The 18,422-nt window shown below is 39.9% G+C and overlaps 1 protein-coding gene across 4 annotated transcripts in view; it reads left to right on the top strand.

The window, feature by feature from the left end:
- Nucleotides 1-18,422, top strand: part of AMPH (amphiphysin) — a 254,072-nt gene that overhangs the window by 165,550 nt on the left and 70,100 nt on the right. For all 4 annotated transcript variants that reach the window (XM_037837113.1, XM_037837110.1, XM_037837111.1 and 1 more), the window contains 4 exons: nt 3,728-3,803; nt 4,508-4,590; nt 6,893-7,031; nt 8,517-8,645. In XM_037837113.1, the coding sequence (XP_037693041.1) occupies nt 3,728-3,803; nt 4,508-4,590; nt 6,893-7,031; nt 8,517-8,645 (427 nt within the window). The remainder of the gene's footprint in view (nt 1-3,727; nt 3,804-4,507; nt 4,591-6,892; nt 7,032-8,516; nt 8,646-18,422) is intronic.

The raw sequence follows: 18,422 nt of genomic DNA, 5'->3' as shown, positions 1-18,422 counted from the left end.
TGTATCATTTTGAGAAAGTGGCAGTGTTACAGGGAGGATTGTTTGGGACTGAGGTTATGAGGACAGGTAGGGCAAGTAGGGGATGAGGACAAGGAGTGAGGGTGTCATCAGAACTGGCTAGAGAATACTGAGGGGAATGCTTGTGATTTTGAAGAAAATAGACAATGATTTCAGAGATTTTTTTTTTTTTTTTTAAAGAGCAGGTAGAATGGAAATGAATAAATAAGGGATTACATGGTCTAGGAAATTAGGTCAGTGGCTGGATTTTCTCACTTCAGAGGTAGAACAGTTGCAAATGAGAGTGATATTCAGGAGGTAGTGGCAGTAAGTAATTGCAGAATATGGAATGTAAGTGAGGCTGTGGGGTGAAGGATGTCAGCAGATTAGAGGACTTGTTTTTGTTTGGATGGTCAGATGGCTGTGGAGATCTGTCATGTTAGAATTTGATGAAGGAGGGGAGGGGAGAGGGATGTCCTGGAAACCTCTGATAAGCTCAGCTCTTAATCCTTTCTGCTGTTTCTGAGAACAAAGAAAAATCTTAATAAAGAGATGTTGGTTTTGACAGCTAGTCAGAAGGGGGCTGAGGCTGCCTTAGGGGAGTCTTTTGGGGAAATAGTAACGTCTCAGCATCCCTTGTTTATGAAGAACTTGTGAAATGAAATCTTCCAAGCAGATACTATCAGGACTCAGAGACTGGTACTCTTCACAGATGTGTATTTTACTGCCAGGGTTTCAGTCAGAGTATGACTTCCAGTGGAACCAGTGCCAAGTTTGTCATTCATTTCCTTGTTGCTTCATTCACTTGCTCATTCATTGACTCAAGAAATGTTCACGACATGCTTACAGTGTGTCATATATTGAATTAGGTGCTAGTGCTCTAGCAGTGAACTGGTCAAATGGAGTCCCTACTTTGAAATTGGAGAAAAATGTAACACTTTTTTTTTTAATAAATACATTCTAGTTGATTTAATTTTTAAATTATAAGAAGAAACAATTAAAATGTTAGAAAATTATAGATATGTTTAATCATTCTGAATGAAGAAGTTCTTTCTCTCTCATGCTGCAGCAAAGGGTGAAATCACTGAGAGAAATGATTGAAGGAAAGAAGATATTTCTGTTTATCAGAAAATGAAATTGAATAATAGAGAAATGGGGAATTTTTTTCCTAAATGTTTCCAAAGATTAATATCTTGAATATAAAATCTGTGTCAAATCAATAAGAAAAAAATCAAAACTGTGAAATAAGCAAAAATATGAATAGACAGTTCACAAAAGGAGAAATGCAAAGGGACAATAAATAAATGAACAAAAAAGTGTTAACTTTAATAAAGAGAATGTGAATTTAAAAGGTAATAAGATACCAACACAAATTTATGAAGGCTATATAAAATGTAATAAAGGAGCAAAAGGGTCCTTTTACTCAAACTTGAGGGAGAGTAAATGGCACAGCCTTTGTGGAGCAGTTTGTCAGTGCACGTTAAAAACCTTCTGTTGTCCATGCCTTTGATCCAACACCACGGAAATGATAAAGCAGTGTAAAAAGTTTTAATGCATAGATACTCATTAGAATTTTGCTTGTCCTAGTGAAAAAAACAAACAAACAAAGCCAAACACCCATCACCCAACTTCAACCTCACCCTTCCCCTCCCTGCACCCCACCTTCTATGTAAATCTGATCCATTCCTCAGGGCAGCCCAGGTTTGTCCTCTTTAAGAAGATGTTTGTAGTTGGCACAGGACCGTTGCTTTCTCCTTTCAGTTCTTTTAACTGTTGCTGCTCGTAGCTGCTCATGTATAATACTTGTGTATGGCCTTTTGTTTTAGCTTAACCGTGTCACATGCTGTTCTGTAATCTGTTGCTTTCTCCTACTATATATTTCCACTGTAAGTATGAATATAGCATATATTCATTAATTGGCCTCTCAGGTTGCTCCTGTAACTGGATTGTAAATTCCTGGAAAGACTCATATTTCACCTTAGCCCAGCACTTTGCACACCCCCAGAGTTGGACCAGCCCTTTGTTGAGTAATTGAATCAGGAAAAGTATTAAGAATTACAGTCTTGGTTGATGGAGGTCCCAGAGAAGGGCTCAGCAGGGGTTGTAGCTCAGAGTACCTCGGGAAGACTTCTCTGCAAATGAGGATGAGCTGGGTTCCTCTGCTTGAGGTTGCCAGAGGATCTTCAGTGACTCTCCTCTACCCTCCAGGTGCTGCCTTGACTGGTTTCCTCAATACAGGACTGATCCCTTTGCTTTCCTCTGTCTCACACACCTCTAGGGGCTGCCCATTACCTGCCAGATGGAACACTGTGCTCTGTGGGTTGGCGAGGACCTCTGCCCCAGGCCACCAGTCTGCCTCACCAGGCTCTAATTGCCCAAGCTTCTGGTCTGACCCTCTCAGGGATGTACTAATTCCCAAACACATTGTGTCAGGTGTTTCTTTATATATATGTATATGCATGTGTATGTGTGTAAAATATATATAGGTCTATATATACACACACTCATGCATAAATATGATTAAGTATACAATTTGAAGTCAGTTAAAAGAAAAAAATATGCAAAATCAGCAGCACATGATTACTGTAATTATAGAATATTAATATAAGGAGGAATATGGTAGGAATTTAAGATACAGGGTAAGTCATAGAAGTAATAAGTCTTACTGGTGGGATAGATTTAGCACCTCAACTATTACTCCATCTTAACTCTCCAAATTGGACTTCTAGCTATTAATTGTATGAAATTCTAAACCACCTAATTCATGGGAAAGCACAGATCTCGCTTAAACAGCATTTCTTGCCAGACATTCCATGCTTTCCTGTTGCAGTTTCCTCATTCGCAGTTCAGATACTGGTTCTCTGCTCATTAACTATGTGGCCCAGGAGGGGATAAGGACAGGGAGTTGAGAGTGTCTTCAGGACCGGCTAGAGTGCTGAGGGGAATGCTTGATGAAGAAACATGTTAAGCCAGAGGTGGGCAGTGATCTGTAATAAAAAGAGACAGTGATTTCAGAGAGGTTTTTTTTTTTTTTTTTTTTTAAAGAGCAGGTGGAATGGAAATGAATGAATGAGGGCTCACATGGCCCAGGAAATTAGGTTAGTGGCTGGATTTCCTCATTTCAGAGGTGAAACAGTTGCCAGTGTTGGCAAGATTCAGGATGTAGCGTTAAGTAATTGCAGAATGTGGAATATAAGTGAGGCTGGAGTGAAGGAGGTCAGCGGATTAGGGGACTTGTTTTTTGTTTGGACGATCAGATGGCTGTGGAGATCTGTCATGTTAGTGTTGGGATTTGGTGAAGAAGAGAGGGTAATCTTAAGATATATGCCATTGTGGACAGTGAAATGGGTTGGGATGACGGGTTTGGAGGTTGATAGACAAGCTTTGAAAATTGTTAGAAATGCAAATTGTTGGCCTCCACTCCAGACCTACTGAATGACTAACAAACCTTCCAGATGATTCTGATGCACATGCAAGTTTGAGAACCACTATCTTAAAATTTAACTAACTTTTAGGAGAGGTCATGCTGTACACAGAAAGATGCTTTTCTGCTCATTCATAGATCAGGAAGAGGTGGGCATACTTTAGGTTAAGTATTTTATTTAATCCAGTGTTGTTCAAAATTGTCTAAAGAAAACATGTTTTTAATATATTTCATTACTGTTAAAAATCCTTTTTTGCTGACTTGTCTTTCCTTCCACTTTCTTTCCTCTGTCTTTCCACGTGGTAGACGAGTTGGATTTTATGTTAATACTTTCAAAAATGTCTCTAGCCTTGAGGCCAAGTTTCATAAGGAAATTGCCCTGGTGAGTAATGATGATTTTTACTTATGGAATATAAATTAAATGAATGTTTATTCTGGAAGCAAATGAAATGAAACAGCAGGAGGTCAAAGAATTCACCGTTCTTCCATGTTTCTTTTAATACTGTTATTATTCTTAGTAATATTTCTATGATATTTTCATAATGACCACAGAGTTCTCTGTGTCTTTGAAGATTTAAGCTTGCAAGTATGCAAAAATACTCTCATGGATGATTGCCTGCTTTTATTTCACTTCGGCAAGTCCTTTCCTCGTGGTCAGTCTCAGTGTTTTTTTTTTTTTTTTTTTTTTTTAAGTCAGTTTATAAAGTTGGAATTTCAAGTGACAAGGCTGATGAAATATGTGTCTCAAAATATTCAGAGAATAGGCAACTCTGTCGACTAATGTTTTCTTACTTAAGCAGGTGGTTGCTTGACTATCCCTGAAGTCGGTATAAACTTTAAGCTTTTGTCTTCTCTGTATACTGGTTAATAAATATATTTTTATTTTTTCAGTTTATACTTGTGGTTTTTTAATTTTTATTTGAATCCTTAAATTGGACCATGTCCAGAATTTAAATTATCCTGTACTGTGCATACTGTCATAAGATTCTTAGTTTCTCAATAGCAGTTACTTTCTTGGGTTGAGTAGCCTGAATTGGCACCAGAATATCTTGCAGTTAATAGACAGGTGGCGTCTATCCCCCTTAGCTTTGCCACAAACTCTATGAAGTGATGACGAAACTGGGTGATCAGCATGCGGACAAGGCGTTCACCATTCAAGGAGCTCCCAGGTAGGATACTGGCCAGTGAGTCAAGTTCATCCTCATATACCTTTAACATGCTGCTTATTGAAATGTTGTAGTCCATGTACCAGCCTACACTATTGCATTCATCCAGCAAAAGCCTGAAAGGAGCTTTTCCATCTGGAGGTCTGACACCAGACTTAGTTCTGTGCTTTTAGAATTATTTTGGCCTTCAGAGTTAACCAGCAGGACTCTTGTCATTTTCACTATAGAATTGACTGAGCATCTGCCTCTCTGCTGTACATGGGACTTGGTGGAAGTGGTGTGCGATCTTTATATATGATTTTTCCTTTGGAGAAGAAAGGAACTTCCCAAACCCATGACAGTTAGTCCTGATATTTATCAGTGGTGCTGACATTGCTGATGAATACACTTTGGGAGAGAAAAGAGAAAGTAGATGAGCTGTCATCAAGATTTTATCTCCTAACTTTGACCTTGCAGCAGACACTACTTGGTTTTGTGTTTTTTTTTTTTTTGAAAGTTGTTTTTAATATGCCAGTCAAATATTCCAAAGGCTTGGTGATCCATAAGTGAATTATCTACCTCATTGGGGTTCAGCTTCACTCCAGCTTTCTCCTGTGAGTTTAGTATCCCTCTTTTTCCATCCTTCTTGGCATTAAATTCCAGGATCTTGTGCCTGGAAGTCAGGAGGCCCGGCTTTCAGTTTTATAACCTTGCAGTTAACTTGTTGTTCCTTTCTCGAGTAAGTCCTCTAACCTCTCTGGCTAAAGGTCTCTCTCTCTTTTTTTTAATCTGTAGGATGTGAAAAAAAAAGACATTATTGCTCTAAACCATGTCTAAGGTACTATGCAGCCCTAACGTCCTGTATCTGTGAATTTAACATCAATCCGAGCAAACACTCACAGGCATGCATTTATGAACGCGTACACACTCAAATGTGGGCACTCACATCGGTGTACATTTATGTTTGGATTCTTCTGGAGACACCTGTTTTCTTACTTCTTGCTCTGTGGATTAGCTGTGCTCATAGTCTTTGGTGTTGGCCGCTATACCAAGCGAGCATTACCTAAAAAAACACATGAAAGATGTAGAGCAACTGTTTTCAATATAGTTATTTCAATGTTGGGCTAGGAACAAAGAAATAATTGGAATGTGAATATAAAAATGACCTTTGAGGTATTTTAGAAAGGAATACATGAAGAAATTCAGGGTTACTCCCTTATCTGGAAATGAAAGGAGCAAATACATCTTAAACTCTCAGTGTTGCTGAATCAGGTAATGTACAGAAGGTGGGCCATGGCCATATAACAAATGTTCCTTTCATGTTTTTTCCACATTCCTCTGCAGAACGAGATGGTGAGTGAGCTCAGTGGAACCCCTGTGGAAACATAGATTGGGGCTTTCCTCCCCTCAGAGGCCATGATTGCTGGCGTGTAGCCCAATCATGCAGTGTCTGCCTTCTCTCTAAAGGGCCCAGTTGGCTGGGTCCTGAACATGTAGACCATGCTACTGTGTATGTGCTTATTCTTTTGGGGGTACCCTCAAAGCTGTTCCTGCAAGCTGTAGACTTAGACTCCTACAGAGTAGAATGTGTTACTAGTGTCATTCTTAGTCATCATATTTGGGCTGTTCACGAGCATCTGGTCACATGATGGGTTCTCAGAAAACATCGCTTAATCTCATTCATCTCACAGTTGGCACGTTTCAAGTTGTCTGGGTGAATCGTTATTCTATAAGGTGGAGAAAGATCAGTAATTAATAAATGGGTTAATTTCCTTATGTCACCAGAAGGCACGCCTACAAAATCTTAATACTATCCTAAGGATTCCTTTTAATAAACAACTTTATAATTTTTGAAGTAGACTTTTCTACAGATTGTGACTTGGCAAGATTCTCTTGTTAATCAAGAGTGAAATTAGTTAACATTAATTCAGTTTATACGTGGGAGATTCTTGAAGAGCCTGTTCGACCTAACAGGAAAATGGGGTTTGCATTAGTCAAGTCTGAGTTTGGATCCTCTCTCTTAGTGTGTGATCCTTTGGGTTTTTTAACCTCTCTCTGCCTCACTTTGCATACCCATAGTCTGGGGACAATAATGCATGGCTGTGGTGAAGATTAGAAATAACACATGAATGGGGTCTGACACAGTGGACAATAAATATATCAGTTACCACCATCACTGTTAATAATAACCAGGGTTAACTTGCAAAGGGGCAGTGGGATGACAAACAGCACATGTTATACTTCAGGAATTCTTTGGGATGGAGGCCTCCTGATCAAATAAGTCTTGTTCTTTAGAAAGCTCCTTGCTTAATCCCATGTCATCTAGCGATTCTGGTCCTCTCCGTATCGTGAAGACACCATCCCCACCTGAGGAGCCTTCGCCCATCCCAAGCCCCATAGCTAGTCCAAACCACACACTGGCACCTGCGTCTCCTGCACCAGCCCGGCCTAAGTCACCTTCACAGGTAAGAAGAGTCAAACATCTTGGGGGGATGGACAAAACTCATGGGAGATGAGCCCAACTGGGTTAGCCCCATGATGCTGGAGCAGTAGGGGGAGTTTTCCATGGGGGAGGCATTGAGGTGTGAGGTTTTAGGCATTATGACGGTCACTGAGGAGTCAGTGCATTTTTCCCACGTAACTTTTTATGTTTCCTCACATATCCTGTTCTCAAGTCTGTTGGAACTTCTTATCATTTCTTCAGGTTCTTTAGCTAGTGGGCTCTCCTCTTCTCCAATCTCTTGCTCTCAAAATCTTTTCTTCAAGGTTCCATTTTTTTTTAAATGGATATACTCACATACCATACAGTCATCCATGGTGTACAATCAACTGTTCACAGCACCATCATACAGTTGTGCATTCATCACCCCAATCTATCCCCAAACATCTTCCTCACACCAGAAAGAATCAGAGTAAGAATAAGAAATAAAAATAAAAATAAAAATAAAAAAGAACACCCAAATCATCCCCTCCACACCACCTTGTTTTTCACCTAGACTTTGTCCCCATTTATCTACTCATCCATCCATACACTGGGTAAAGGGAGTGTGATCCACAAGGTTTTCACAATCACACTGTCACCCCTTGTAAGCTACGTTGCTATACAATCGTCTTTGAGAGTCAAGGCTACTGGGTTCAAGGTTCCATTTTTAATGGAATAATAAATAATAAAATTATGTTCTCAATGAAACCTTCCCTCCTCTAGCACATTATTTTACATTTAGGGCAAGTACTGTCAAGAAAGCCAGTTATGTTTATATGCCATTGCACATTTTTTTGTTATCTGTAGTATATTGTACTTGAGTGGCCATTGCATAAAAATATATGGAACAAATGATTGAAAGAAGCAGTAAGACCTGGTCAAAGATAAATATAGAGACCAGTTGCTGCCCATATCTTCCTTACACTGGTGAAAATTAAATTCCTGTAGAAAAGCCTGAAATCCCCAGTCTCAGTTCAGGATTTTCCATTGGCAGTTGAAACTGAGAAGATAAATGTTAGGATGTCATTTTTTCAGGATACAAGGGTATAGGTTGTCTGTAGTTGATCTCATTGAGTCAGATTAAAAGCTTGCTTGATTTGCAGTTTTGAAAGTCTAATTTATTGCTGAAATGAGAGATTATATTCAGTTTATTTCAGAGAAGGTATTGCCTTAGTTTAATTTTAAAGACATAGGTAACTGGTCCTACAGCCCCATGTATAGTGCTTGTGTTGAGTTGGAGTCTCCCAGCCTGAGTTTTCCTCATTGGACCATTGCCTGTGTATACTCAGAGAACCTCCCAGGTAGATAGCACACCTAACCTCAGTCAGGTATGCTTATTTTCATGTGCGGTTCTAGATTTCAATCAGTGATCAATCTGTCCACCTGGCTTTGTTTGCCTGATATTTCTGCATGTCCCACATGTCATCTTTAGCTTAAGTAACTTCTGTTTGTGTTTAACATTTTCTAGACAAGGAAAGGGCCTCCCGTCCCACCTCTGCCTAAAGTCACCCCGACAAAGGAACTGCAGCAGGAGAACATCATCAGTTTCTTTGAGGACAACTTTGTTCCAGAAATCAGTGTGACAACACCTTCCCAGGTTAGTGTGTGTCACAGAGCTGGGGTGTTCATCAAAGTATGTGATGGAGGGGTTCTTGGGTCAGCTCTGGAGAAAGTGGCAGGTGTTGCAGCCAAAAATATGATTTCATCTGTCATGGGGGTTTCTTTTACTTACCTGGTGTGTTAGAGTTTTACAGAAAAACAGAACCAGCAGGAGGTATATATTTACTTACATATATATACATACCATATATGTATTTGTAAATATTACGAGACTTATAATAGGAATTGTCCTGCATGACTGTGGGGAATTGGTAAGTGTGAATTCCATAGGGCAGGCTGCAAGTTGGAAATGCCAATGAAGGTTAAGTTAAATTCCCCAAGAGAAGCTGACTGGCTGAAATAGAGGCAGGAATTCTTCCTTCTGATTTCCGAAATCTTCATTCAGCCTTTAAGACCTCCAGCTGATTATATGAGAAGACTACCCTCATTGTTGAGAGCTATCTTGTTTGTTGATTGTAGATACAATCAGCTGTAGATACAGTGAACTGGTTATAGATGTAAATCCATCTACGAAATACCCTCACGGTAACAGTCAGGTGAGGGCTTGCTTGACTAAACAACTGGGCACCGTAATGTAGCTAAGTTGACACATGAAGTTAACCATCTTACCTGGCATTTCTAAAGTATTCTCAAAGGAAAGATGGACAGTATTTGAAAATAATGTAAGTTTTATATGATTTCTAATAGTGCAAAGTTATTGCAGAAAATTGAGAAAATACTAAAAAGTGTAAAATGAAGAATTAAACTTTTTTTTAATTAGAAGAGTTGTAGGTTTACAGAAAAATCATGTAAAAACACAACATTCCTATACACCCTCCCCATTAATACTCTGCATTAGTGCAGTACCTTTATTATAATTGATGAAAGAATATTACAATTGTACTATAAACTATAGTCCATCATTTCCAGTAGGGTTCACTATGTTGTACAGTCCCATGTTTTATCTTTTAATTTTTATTCTAGTAACATACAACCTAAAATTTCACCTTCTAACTACATTCATGTGTAAAATTCAGTGCTGTCAATTATTCTCACAGTGTTGTGCTACCATTGCCACCATCCATTTACAAAGCTTTGCAATCAACCCAAACAGAAATTCTATTTGCACTAAGCATTAGCATCCCTTTCTTTACCCCTATTGTATCCCCTGGTAACCTGTGTTCTAGATTCTATCTGTATGAATTTGCTTATTCTAATTATTTCATTTCAGTGAGTTCATTTGTCCTTTTGTGTCTGGCTTATTTCACTCAACGTAATGTCTGCAAGGTTTACCCATGTTGTCACATGAACCAAAACTAACATGAAGAATTTTAATAATCACTCCAATCATACCACTCTGATATAACCACCACTAATGCATTTTGATCTATTTTCTTCCAGTCTTTTTTTTTTCTGGGTGTATGTAGATCGTGTACCCTGAAACTCAGATGGTATTGTTGTATATTCTTGACTTTTCTATTTCATTTTACTGAGCATATTTTTCATGTCATAATATTCTCTTTGCAAAAACAGTTTAACAATAGTACCTATCAAATGGCTGTACCATAATTTATGCCACTATCCCCTTATTGTTAGACCCAGGTTGCTTCCAATTTTTCTGTTATTTCATCAGCATTTTAGTGAATGTTTTCATATATTAATTCATGTTTTGCTTTCAGTTATTTCTTTTCTATTGATTCCTGGTAGAGAACAGGTGACTGAAATTAAAAGAAGCAAATATTTTTAGGGCTTTTGCCCTTCAGCAGGGTCATATCCATTTACATGATCCCACAAATAGGAAAGTCATCGTTCCCACTGCTTTGAAAGACACCTGGGTGCACACACTGCACCCACACCCGTGGTGAAGCTGCGGACCTGTCCCTGCTAGAGGCTTGGTTGTCTCAGTGCCTCAAGTATACTCTCGACTGCTAGAGCTACTCCTAACACCTTTTAAGCCGTCTCTTTATTTTAAGAGTAAAAGTCCCCAGAGAAGTCATGCTGGAGACATCCCACCCCACCCCGCCATTCTCAGAGTCAGAAATACCATTTACATTTTATAAGAGGTGCTGGCACACTGCTGTCGTTCCTGAGAACACGAGTAGCCACACTATGTACAATAAAACGATTGCAGTCACGCCGTATTGATGATAGTAGTGACAGTGTGTCAGCAATTACAGGAAGCTCATAAAAACACTGGAGCAATGCAGTTGCAAGTGATTGTTTCAGGCCCAATGATTTCAGCTATTGTTTTAGATGAGATGCTGATTTTGGTCAGCTAACTAAGGCTTGAAATGTGATTTAGCGACTCCCTTGGGGGAGGGGGAATTGGGTTTGAGTAAATTATGTGTCTGAGGATACATAAGTGTCACCAAGGATGACTGTCTTGAGCCAAATGGTCTTACCCAGTATCTACCAGTTACCCCGGCACCAATCCTGAGCAGTTTAAATTTCTAGGTGTGCAGTATGCTGTACCCTTGTATCTGCTACCATCAGTTTCATTTTCTTTTTGCTACATTAATTTTCAAATTGAGAATGTTTTACAGTGATGGTGCCCTTACCCTTGTTCCTTTCATCTTGTCCCTCCAAGAACATGGTCTCAATTCCATGACACATAGAGCATTTGGTCACCTAGATGCCTTTTGTACTTAGCTGTGGACATGTCCATTTAGTGGTGAGACAGCTACAGGAGAGGAAACATGAGGCACAGACTAGTTCTGAGGTAAGGACAGGCTGAGAAGTGTTCGTTCTTTCAAAATGTTTTTTATTTGGAGTTTGCTGGTTCATGAATAAGGGTCCTCATGGTGGGAAAAAAAGAATCAAAGCACTTTAAAACACTATAGAAGCCAGAAGAGGCCCCTAAGTATTTCTAGCAGCATTAACTTTTTTTTTAATTAAATGAAATTCATGTAACATAAAATTGACCATTCCAAAGTGAACATTTGGTGGCGTTTAGTACATTCACAATGTTGTGCAACAACTACTTCTCTCTAGTTCCAAAACATTTCCATCACTCCAAAAACCCCTTTCCCATTAAGCAGTCGCTCTCCATTCCCTCCTACCCCAGCCGCTGACAACCACCGATCTGCTTTCCCTTTCTGTGGATTTACCTGGTTTCTGGATGCTTCATACAAATGGAATCATACAATATGTAGTCTTTGCATTTGGTTTCCTTCACTCAACATGATACTTCTGAGGTTCATCCATGTAGCAGCATGTATCAGTAGGTGATAGATTTTTTTTTTTTTAATATACAGTTTTTTATTTAGATTGTTCACATACCATACAGTTATCCAGAGAGCCAAAGCATACTATCACTTGCCCCCGGTACCATCATACAACTGTGCATCTATCACCACAATTAATTTTTTTTTTCAATTTTAAGAACATTTTCATTATACCAGAAAAGAAATAAAGACAAAAAAAGGAAACTCAAATCCTCCCATACCCCTAACCAACCCCCTCCATTGTTGACTCATAGTATTGGTAGAGTACATTTGTCACTGTTGATTAAAGAATGTTAAAATACTACTAACTGTAGTATATAGTTTTCAGTAGGTATATTTTCCCCCATATGCCCCTCTATTATTAACTTCTAGTGTCATACATTTGTTCTAGTTCATGAAAGAGATTTCTTATATTTGTCAAGTTAATCATGGACATTGCCTACCACAATATTCACTGTTTTATAGATTCCCACCTTTTAACCTCCAACTTTCCTTCTGGTGATATACGTGACTCTGAGCTTCCCCTTTCCACCACATTCACACACCATTCAGCACTGTTAGTTATTCTCACAATGTGCTACCATCATCTCTGTTCATTTCTAATCATTTAATTTCAACCTAGTTGCACATTCTGCTCATACTAAGCAACCACTCCCCATTCTTTAGCCACGTTCTGTTTCCTGGTAACTTATATTTCATGTCTATGAGTTTACATATTATAATTAGTTCATCTTAGTGAGACTATACAATATTTGTTATTATGTGTCTGACTTATTTCACTCAATATAGTGCCCTCAAGTTTTCTTCATCAACCCATTTTTTTAAAGACACTTTTGTTCACACACCATACATTCCTTCCTAAGTAAATAATTGATGGTTCCCTGTATAGTCAGTTATTTATGTATTCACCAACATCACCACTATCTATATAAGGGCATCTCCATTTCTTCCACAAAGAAGGAGGAATAGTCAAAGAAGGTAGAGAGACAAAAGAAAAAGAAAAAAGAAAGAGAGAAAAAAAAATGACAGCTGGGAAGCAACAAAAGGACAGATAGCATTAAACTAAAGTAGAATAAGGAGTCAGATAACATTACCAATGCCAAATGTCCCACATCTCTCCCTTATGTCCCCCTCTTAAAATTGGTATATTGCCTTTGTTACATTAAAGGAGGCATAATACAATGCTTCTATTAGTTATAGTCTCTAGTTTGCATTGATTGTATTTTTCCCCCAGTACCTCCCTATTTTTAACACCTTGAAAGGTTGACATTCATTTGTTCTCCCTCATGGAAAAAAACATATTTGTACATTTTATCACAATTGTTGAGAACTCTAGGTTTCACTGAGTCATACAGTCCCAGTCTTTAACCTCCTCTTTCCTTCTGGCATCCCACATGCTGCTAACCTTCCTCTTTCAACCATACTCACAGTCATCTTTGTTCAGTGTACTACATTGTTGTGCTACCATCATCCAAAATTGTGCTCCAGACCTCTCACTCCTGTCTTTTCCTTTCTGTCACACTGCCCCCTTTAGTATTTCCTGCAGAGCAGGTATCTGTTCACAAACTCTGTCATTGTCCGTTTGTCAGAGAATATTTTAAACTTTCCATCATATTTGAAGGACAGTTTTGCTGGATATAGGGTTCTTGGTTGGCGGTTTTTCTCTTTCAGTATCTTAAATATATCACCCCATTTCCTTCCTGCCTCCATGGTTTCTGCTGTGAAATCTGCACATAGTCTTAACAAGCTTCCTTTGTATGTGATGGATTGCTTTTCTTTTGCTGCTTTCAGGATTCTCTCTTTGTCTTTGACGTTTGCTAACCTGACTATTAAGTGCCTTGGCATAGACCATTTCAGATCTATTCTGTTTGGGGTATGCTGCACTTCTTGGATCCATAATTTTATGTCTTTCATAAGAGATGGGAAATTTTCATTGATTATTTCCTCTATTATTGCTTCTTCCCCTTTTCCCGTCTCTTCTCCTTCTGGGACACCCATGACATGTACATTCAAACGTTTCATGTTGTCATTCAGTTCCCTGAGACATTTGCTCATATTTTTCCATTCTTTTCCCTATCTGTTCCTTTGTGTGTAGGCTTTCAGGTGCCTTGTTCTCCAGTTCCTGAGTGTTTTCATCTGTCTCTTGAGATCTGCTGTTGTATGTCTCCATTGTGTCCTTCATCTTTTGTCTTGTGCCTTTCATTTCTGTAGAATCTGCCAGTTGTTTTTTTGAACTTTCAGTTTCTGCCTTATGTATGCCCAGTGTTTCATTATACACTTCATCTCTTTTGCCATATCTTCCCTAAACTTTTTTGCATTGATCTAGCATTAGTTGTTTCAATTCCTGTATCTCAGTTGAAGTGTAAGTTTGTTCCTTTGACTGGGCCATACCTTCATTTTTCTTAGTGTAGGTTGCAGTTTTCTGTTGTCTAGGCATCTGGTTTCCCTGTTTACCCTAATCAGGTTTTCCAAGACCAGAATTGGCTCAGGTCCCAGAAGGAGGAAATATTTAGCACCAGGTTTCCCTGAGGGTGTGTCTTAGAAGATTGACACACCTGTGAGGCCTTGCACTGCTGTGCTTTTCCTAACTTACCCAGCAGGTGCGCCTGTCAGCCTGTTGTTCCCAACTGGTGTAAGGAGGTGTGGCCCCTTTAATTCTCAGCTTAAGTTGTTTTTGGTTTGATTGTTTTCCCCCAGGTCCTGGGGTCTGGTTCTGAATGGAAGGCTGGTAGTAGAGCTGGGCACCACTTCTTTCCTCTTAGGGAAGATAAACCCCCCATGGAGTTTTCATTTGTATTTAAATAGGTTCTTTGTCTCTTTGACTCTGCTGTCTCCACCCTTGTCTGGGTCTGAGCGCTGTGAACTGAATATGGCTGAGGCTTTCTCCACTGAGCTGCTCGGGTTGAGAGAGAAAAAGGGACAGAAAGCCTCCTGTTAGGGTCAGTCCATGGCCCCGAGTTTCACCCATTAGCCAGAGATAGCACCCAATCTTCTGGGCTCCCCCTCCTGGGAAAGAGAAGTTCCCTGGTTCTTCAAGGTCAGTTGTCACTAAAAGCCTCTGTCTGCTTGTTGGAATTTACAGCTTGCATTGAGCAGTCCACGTTTGCCAGTTAAAACCCCAGTAGGAGCTGGACTGAGTATATTTGCTTCTTCAGAGAGTGCTGCTGTCTATCACAGTGAGGCTTTGCAGTTTGGGCTGCCATGGGGGAGGGGGCTCCCGGCTCGGGTCCACAGTTTCTACTCACAAAATCCATGCTGTGATCTCAGGCATTCCTTCCAATCTAGGTTGGTGCATGGTGTGTGGACAGTCATGATTGTCCCTCAGCAGTTATTCCAGATCATTTACTAGTTGTTCCTTGTTGTTTATTAGTTGCTCCAGGGGGACTAACTAACTTCCACTTCTCTCTCTGACACCGTCTTCTTCCATGTCATCTCTAGCAGCATTAACTTTTGCTGGAATTAGTGTGAGGGTGATGGGAAAAGTGAAGGGTTGGAGGGGAGGGAGAACAAGCATCTGTCAAAATGGAAGTCTTCCCCAGCTGCGGCTCCTGCCAGAAGACTTGCATGTCTCAGCTTGGTTAGGGTTTTATGCAAGACTCCAAGGCTGTTGCAAAGTAAAGGAAAATGCCCCTCTATCATACTTTGAATTACTTACTGGCTGTTGTGCCATGTCAGTCAGTCTGCCAGGCAGTTTTGAAAGAACTAACCACCAAAGACATCAAGGGCATGCATTTTTGGGGGTTCAGCTTTATTCATATTGTTTGATTTTAATTTGAGGAGGAAGCAAGTGGGGGTTTCTTTCATTTTGCCAAATCTGAAGTACAGCGTGGCTGTAGCAGCTAGACCATGGTGTTTGGCATGAGACATTTTCATGGACTAAATGGATATTAGTCTCATGCCAGGAGAAGATACACCAGTGATTTGTATTTTAGTCTACTTCTTTGGATTACTGGCTGATAAAATCTAGCTTTCATTTAAAAACATATAGATAATGTTTTCCTGAAGTATCTTGACAGTTTCCTAGTTGTTTGTGCCTCTGCAGCTTTAGACATAGGCATTTTGTTTTACTTGAGTCCTCTTGGGCCCCATTCATCAGAATTTCTAATTCAGTAGGCAGGCTGGGGGCCAAAAATTTGCACTTCTAGTAAGCTCACAGGGGAAGCTGCTGCTGCTGGTCTCTGGACCACATTGTGGGAACTGCTGTTTCAGGCCATCAGGATTCCACATGGTCCAATTTTGTGGCCATTAACAAAGTACCAAAGTTAATTAGCACATTTATGCCAGGGAACAATCCAGCTGAGTCAATGTATGTCATGATTGACCATTTAAAACTCTTCCATTTAAAAATAGTGGCAATCAAATGTTTCATATTTAGGTCTGTTGGACATATGCACAAACATATATATGTATGTTTATAATATGAGATGTGTTGTGGACCAAATTATATGTCAATGTATATACTATAAATGAATGTACTGTCTTATCTGGATGATATTTTTGGCAGTGCACAGGTAAATAAATAAAAGTGAATAAATAGAAATGCAAGGAGAAAATGAGATGCCAGCTGGGCAAGGAAGCAGGCTATTGAAAACTACAAAGCAGAGATATATCTGAAAAGGTTTTCTTCCTGATACATATATTTATGATAATATAGAGTGATCCATTAAAAATTTTTTTTAATTAAAAAAACTTTTTCTAAATGAGGCATTCTGTATTTGCAGGATAGGATTATGTCCCCAGTTGATATGTTCACCATATGCTTAATGGGGGAGAAAAGCATTTGTGTCAGTCCTACTCATAAGCTCAAAATGTGGTGATTGAAATACAGTCCATCTCTGTTGGATTTGTGTGTTTCCTACACTAAGCATCATCACAGTGGTGATTCTCTGCTGAGTGTACTCTGAGGTTGAAAACAGAAATCCATCAGACCTACAGAGCCCTCTAATGGCCCAAACCTTAAATATATCTTAGAATTTTCTCTGGGGAATGGCATTATCTGGTCTCAAGGAGATACCTAATTGTCAGGAACAGAGGTCTTATGTTGCTTTCCTTGTTCTGCATTTATAGAAAGAACCTTTCAAAGGACAGACAGACATTCTTCTCTATTCCGCCCCCCCCCCCCCTCGCCAAGGCTTAAATAGAAAGAAATCCTTTGTGTGGTTAGATGTGTGTGTTTCGCTGCATTATTCTCTTAAAACAGCGTTTTCCAAAGTGTCCTTAAGGCACACTAGTCCCATAAGATGCTGTGAAAGGGATGGAAGGGGCTGCATCCCCTTTTGTTTTTGCATAGTTCATGTCAGCATGTTAAAGGCTCTGAGAAGTTCTGCAACAAAAACCCTGTATAACTTTAAGCAAGAGTTTCTCCAGCAGTCCTGCTGTTCTCCCAAAATATTCTGTTCCTGGGAAATGGATATTTGGTGAAACATTTTAAGAAATGAGGATTAAAAGATATTTTATACCTGGAAACCAAATAAATAGTTTTTAAACAGGATTTTAACAGGAGATTAAGACAAACACAAAGCAATATGGGTACATATATGTAGTAGAGCAAGGTTGTTTCATCTGTGAAAAATGGTTTGGACTGCTTTCTATTCTGACCGACTTGATAACTTGATTTTAATTCCAGTGATTGCCCTCTCTTTTCACCAGGGCTTTCCTTAGGGGTTGTAGTCCCAGGGGAATACTTTTTGCTGGAGGCATCTGTCCATAGAAATAACTGAGTCTCTTGAAACGAGCCAGTCAGCAACGTTCTGGCCAGTCTCATGGGAATCAGTGAATGACATGCCATGCTGGCCAAGGGAGCTCTGCTTGCTCCAGCGGTCCTCGTGGGACCGGGTCCCACCACCAGGCTTGGGGACAGCACCACGGACATGAGCCCAAGAGTTCCTGGGGCATTTGGTTGACCCCACGTATGGGGTTGACTCTCAGAGCATGCAGAAGAAGGGAAGACATGGGGGCCAAGCCCATGTGAGTCCCCAGGCAGACTCAGGGTGCCCTGACGAAACAGCAGCTGCTCCCCACCATCAGAGAAGGGCTTGGAAAATTTCGAGTTAGGTGCTCAAGATCACGGGGACCCCTGAGGAGCAGGGCAAGAAGCAGGGGCCCTTCTTGCCTGGGTCTGCATCTCCCTGCCAAGGAGCAGAGAGGAAGGAAAGGTCACGTATTATAGGATCATTTCATAGCAGCAATCCCAAGCTGTCTTTCCTAAATCTTTTCCCAGCAATGATGAAACATGCTTTCTCTCTTTGATATGATTTTCGCCCTTACAAATCCAGAGGGATTATCCTTTGAACATTCAAGCAAAAACCAGGCTTATTCCTCCAAGCCCTGCCTCTCCCTCCTGTTGGGAGTGCACACATGCTGTACTGGTTGCAGAGATATCACTCAGCACAGCCTTTCAGTCACAGCATTACGATCAATTTAGCACCATTAACTTTTCTCTCTGATAGCTGTTTTCCAGCCTATTTTTGCAACTTACACTTCAAGTTCATGAAATCATCCTATTTTTCCTAGCCAATCAAACCGAAATAGATTTTCAACTTGCATCATAA

This window comes from Choloepus didactylus, chromosome 5 (assembly GCF_015220235.1).
Source record: "Choloepus didactylus isolate mChoDid1 chromosome 5, mChoDid1.pri, whole genome shotgun sequence".
Taxonomy (NCBI): Eukaryota; Metazoa; Chordata; class Mammalia; order Pilosa; family Megalonychidae; genus Choloepus; species Choloepus didactylus.
The sequence above is the reverse complement of the archived record's forward strand: the minus strand, read 5'-3'. Positions and strand labels throughout refer to the sequence as shown.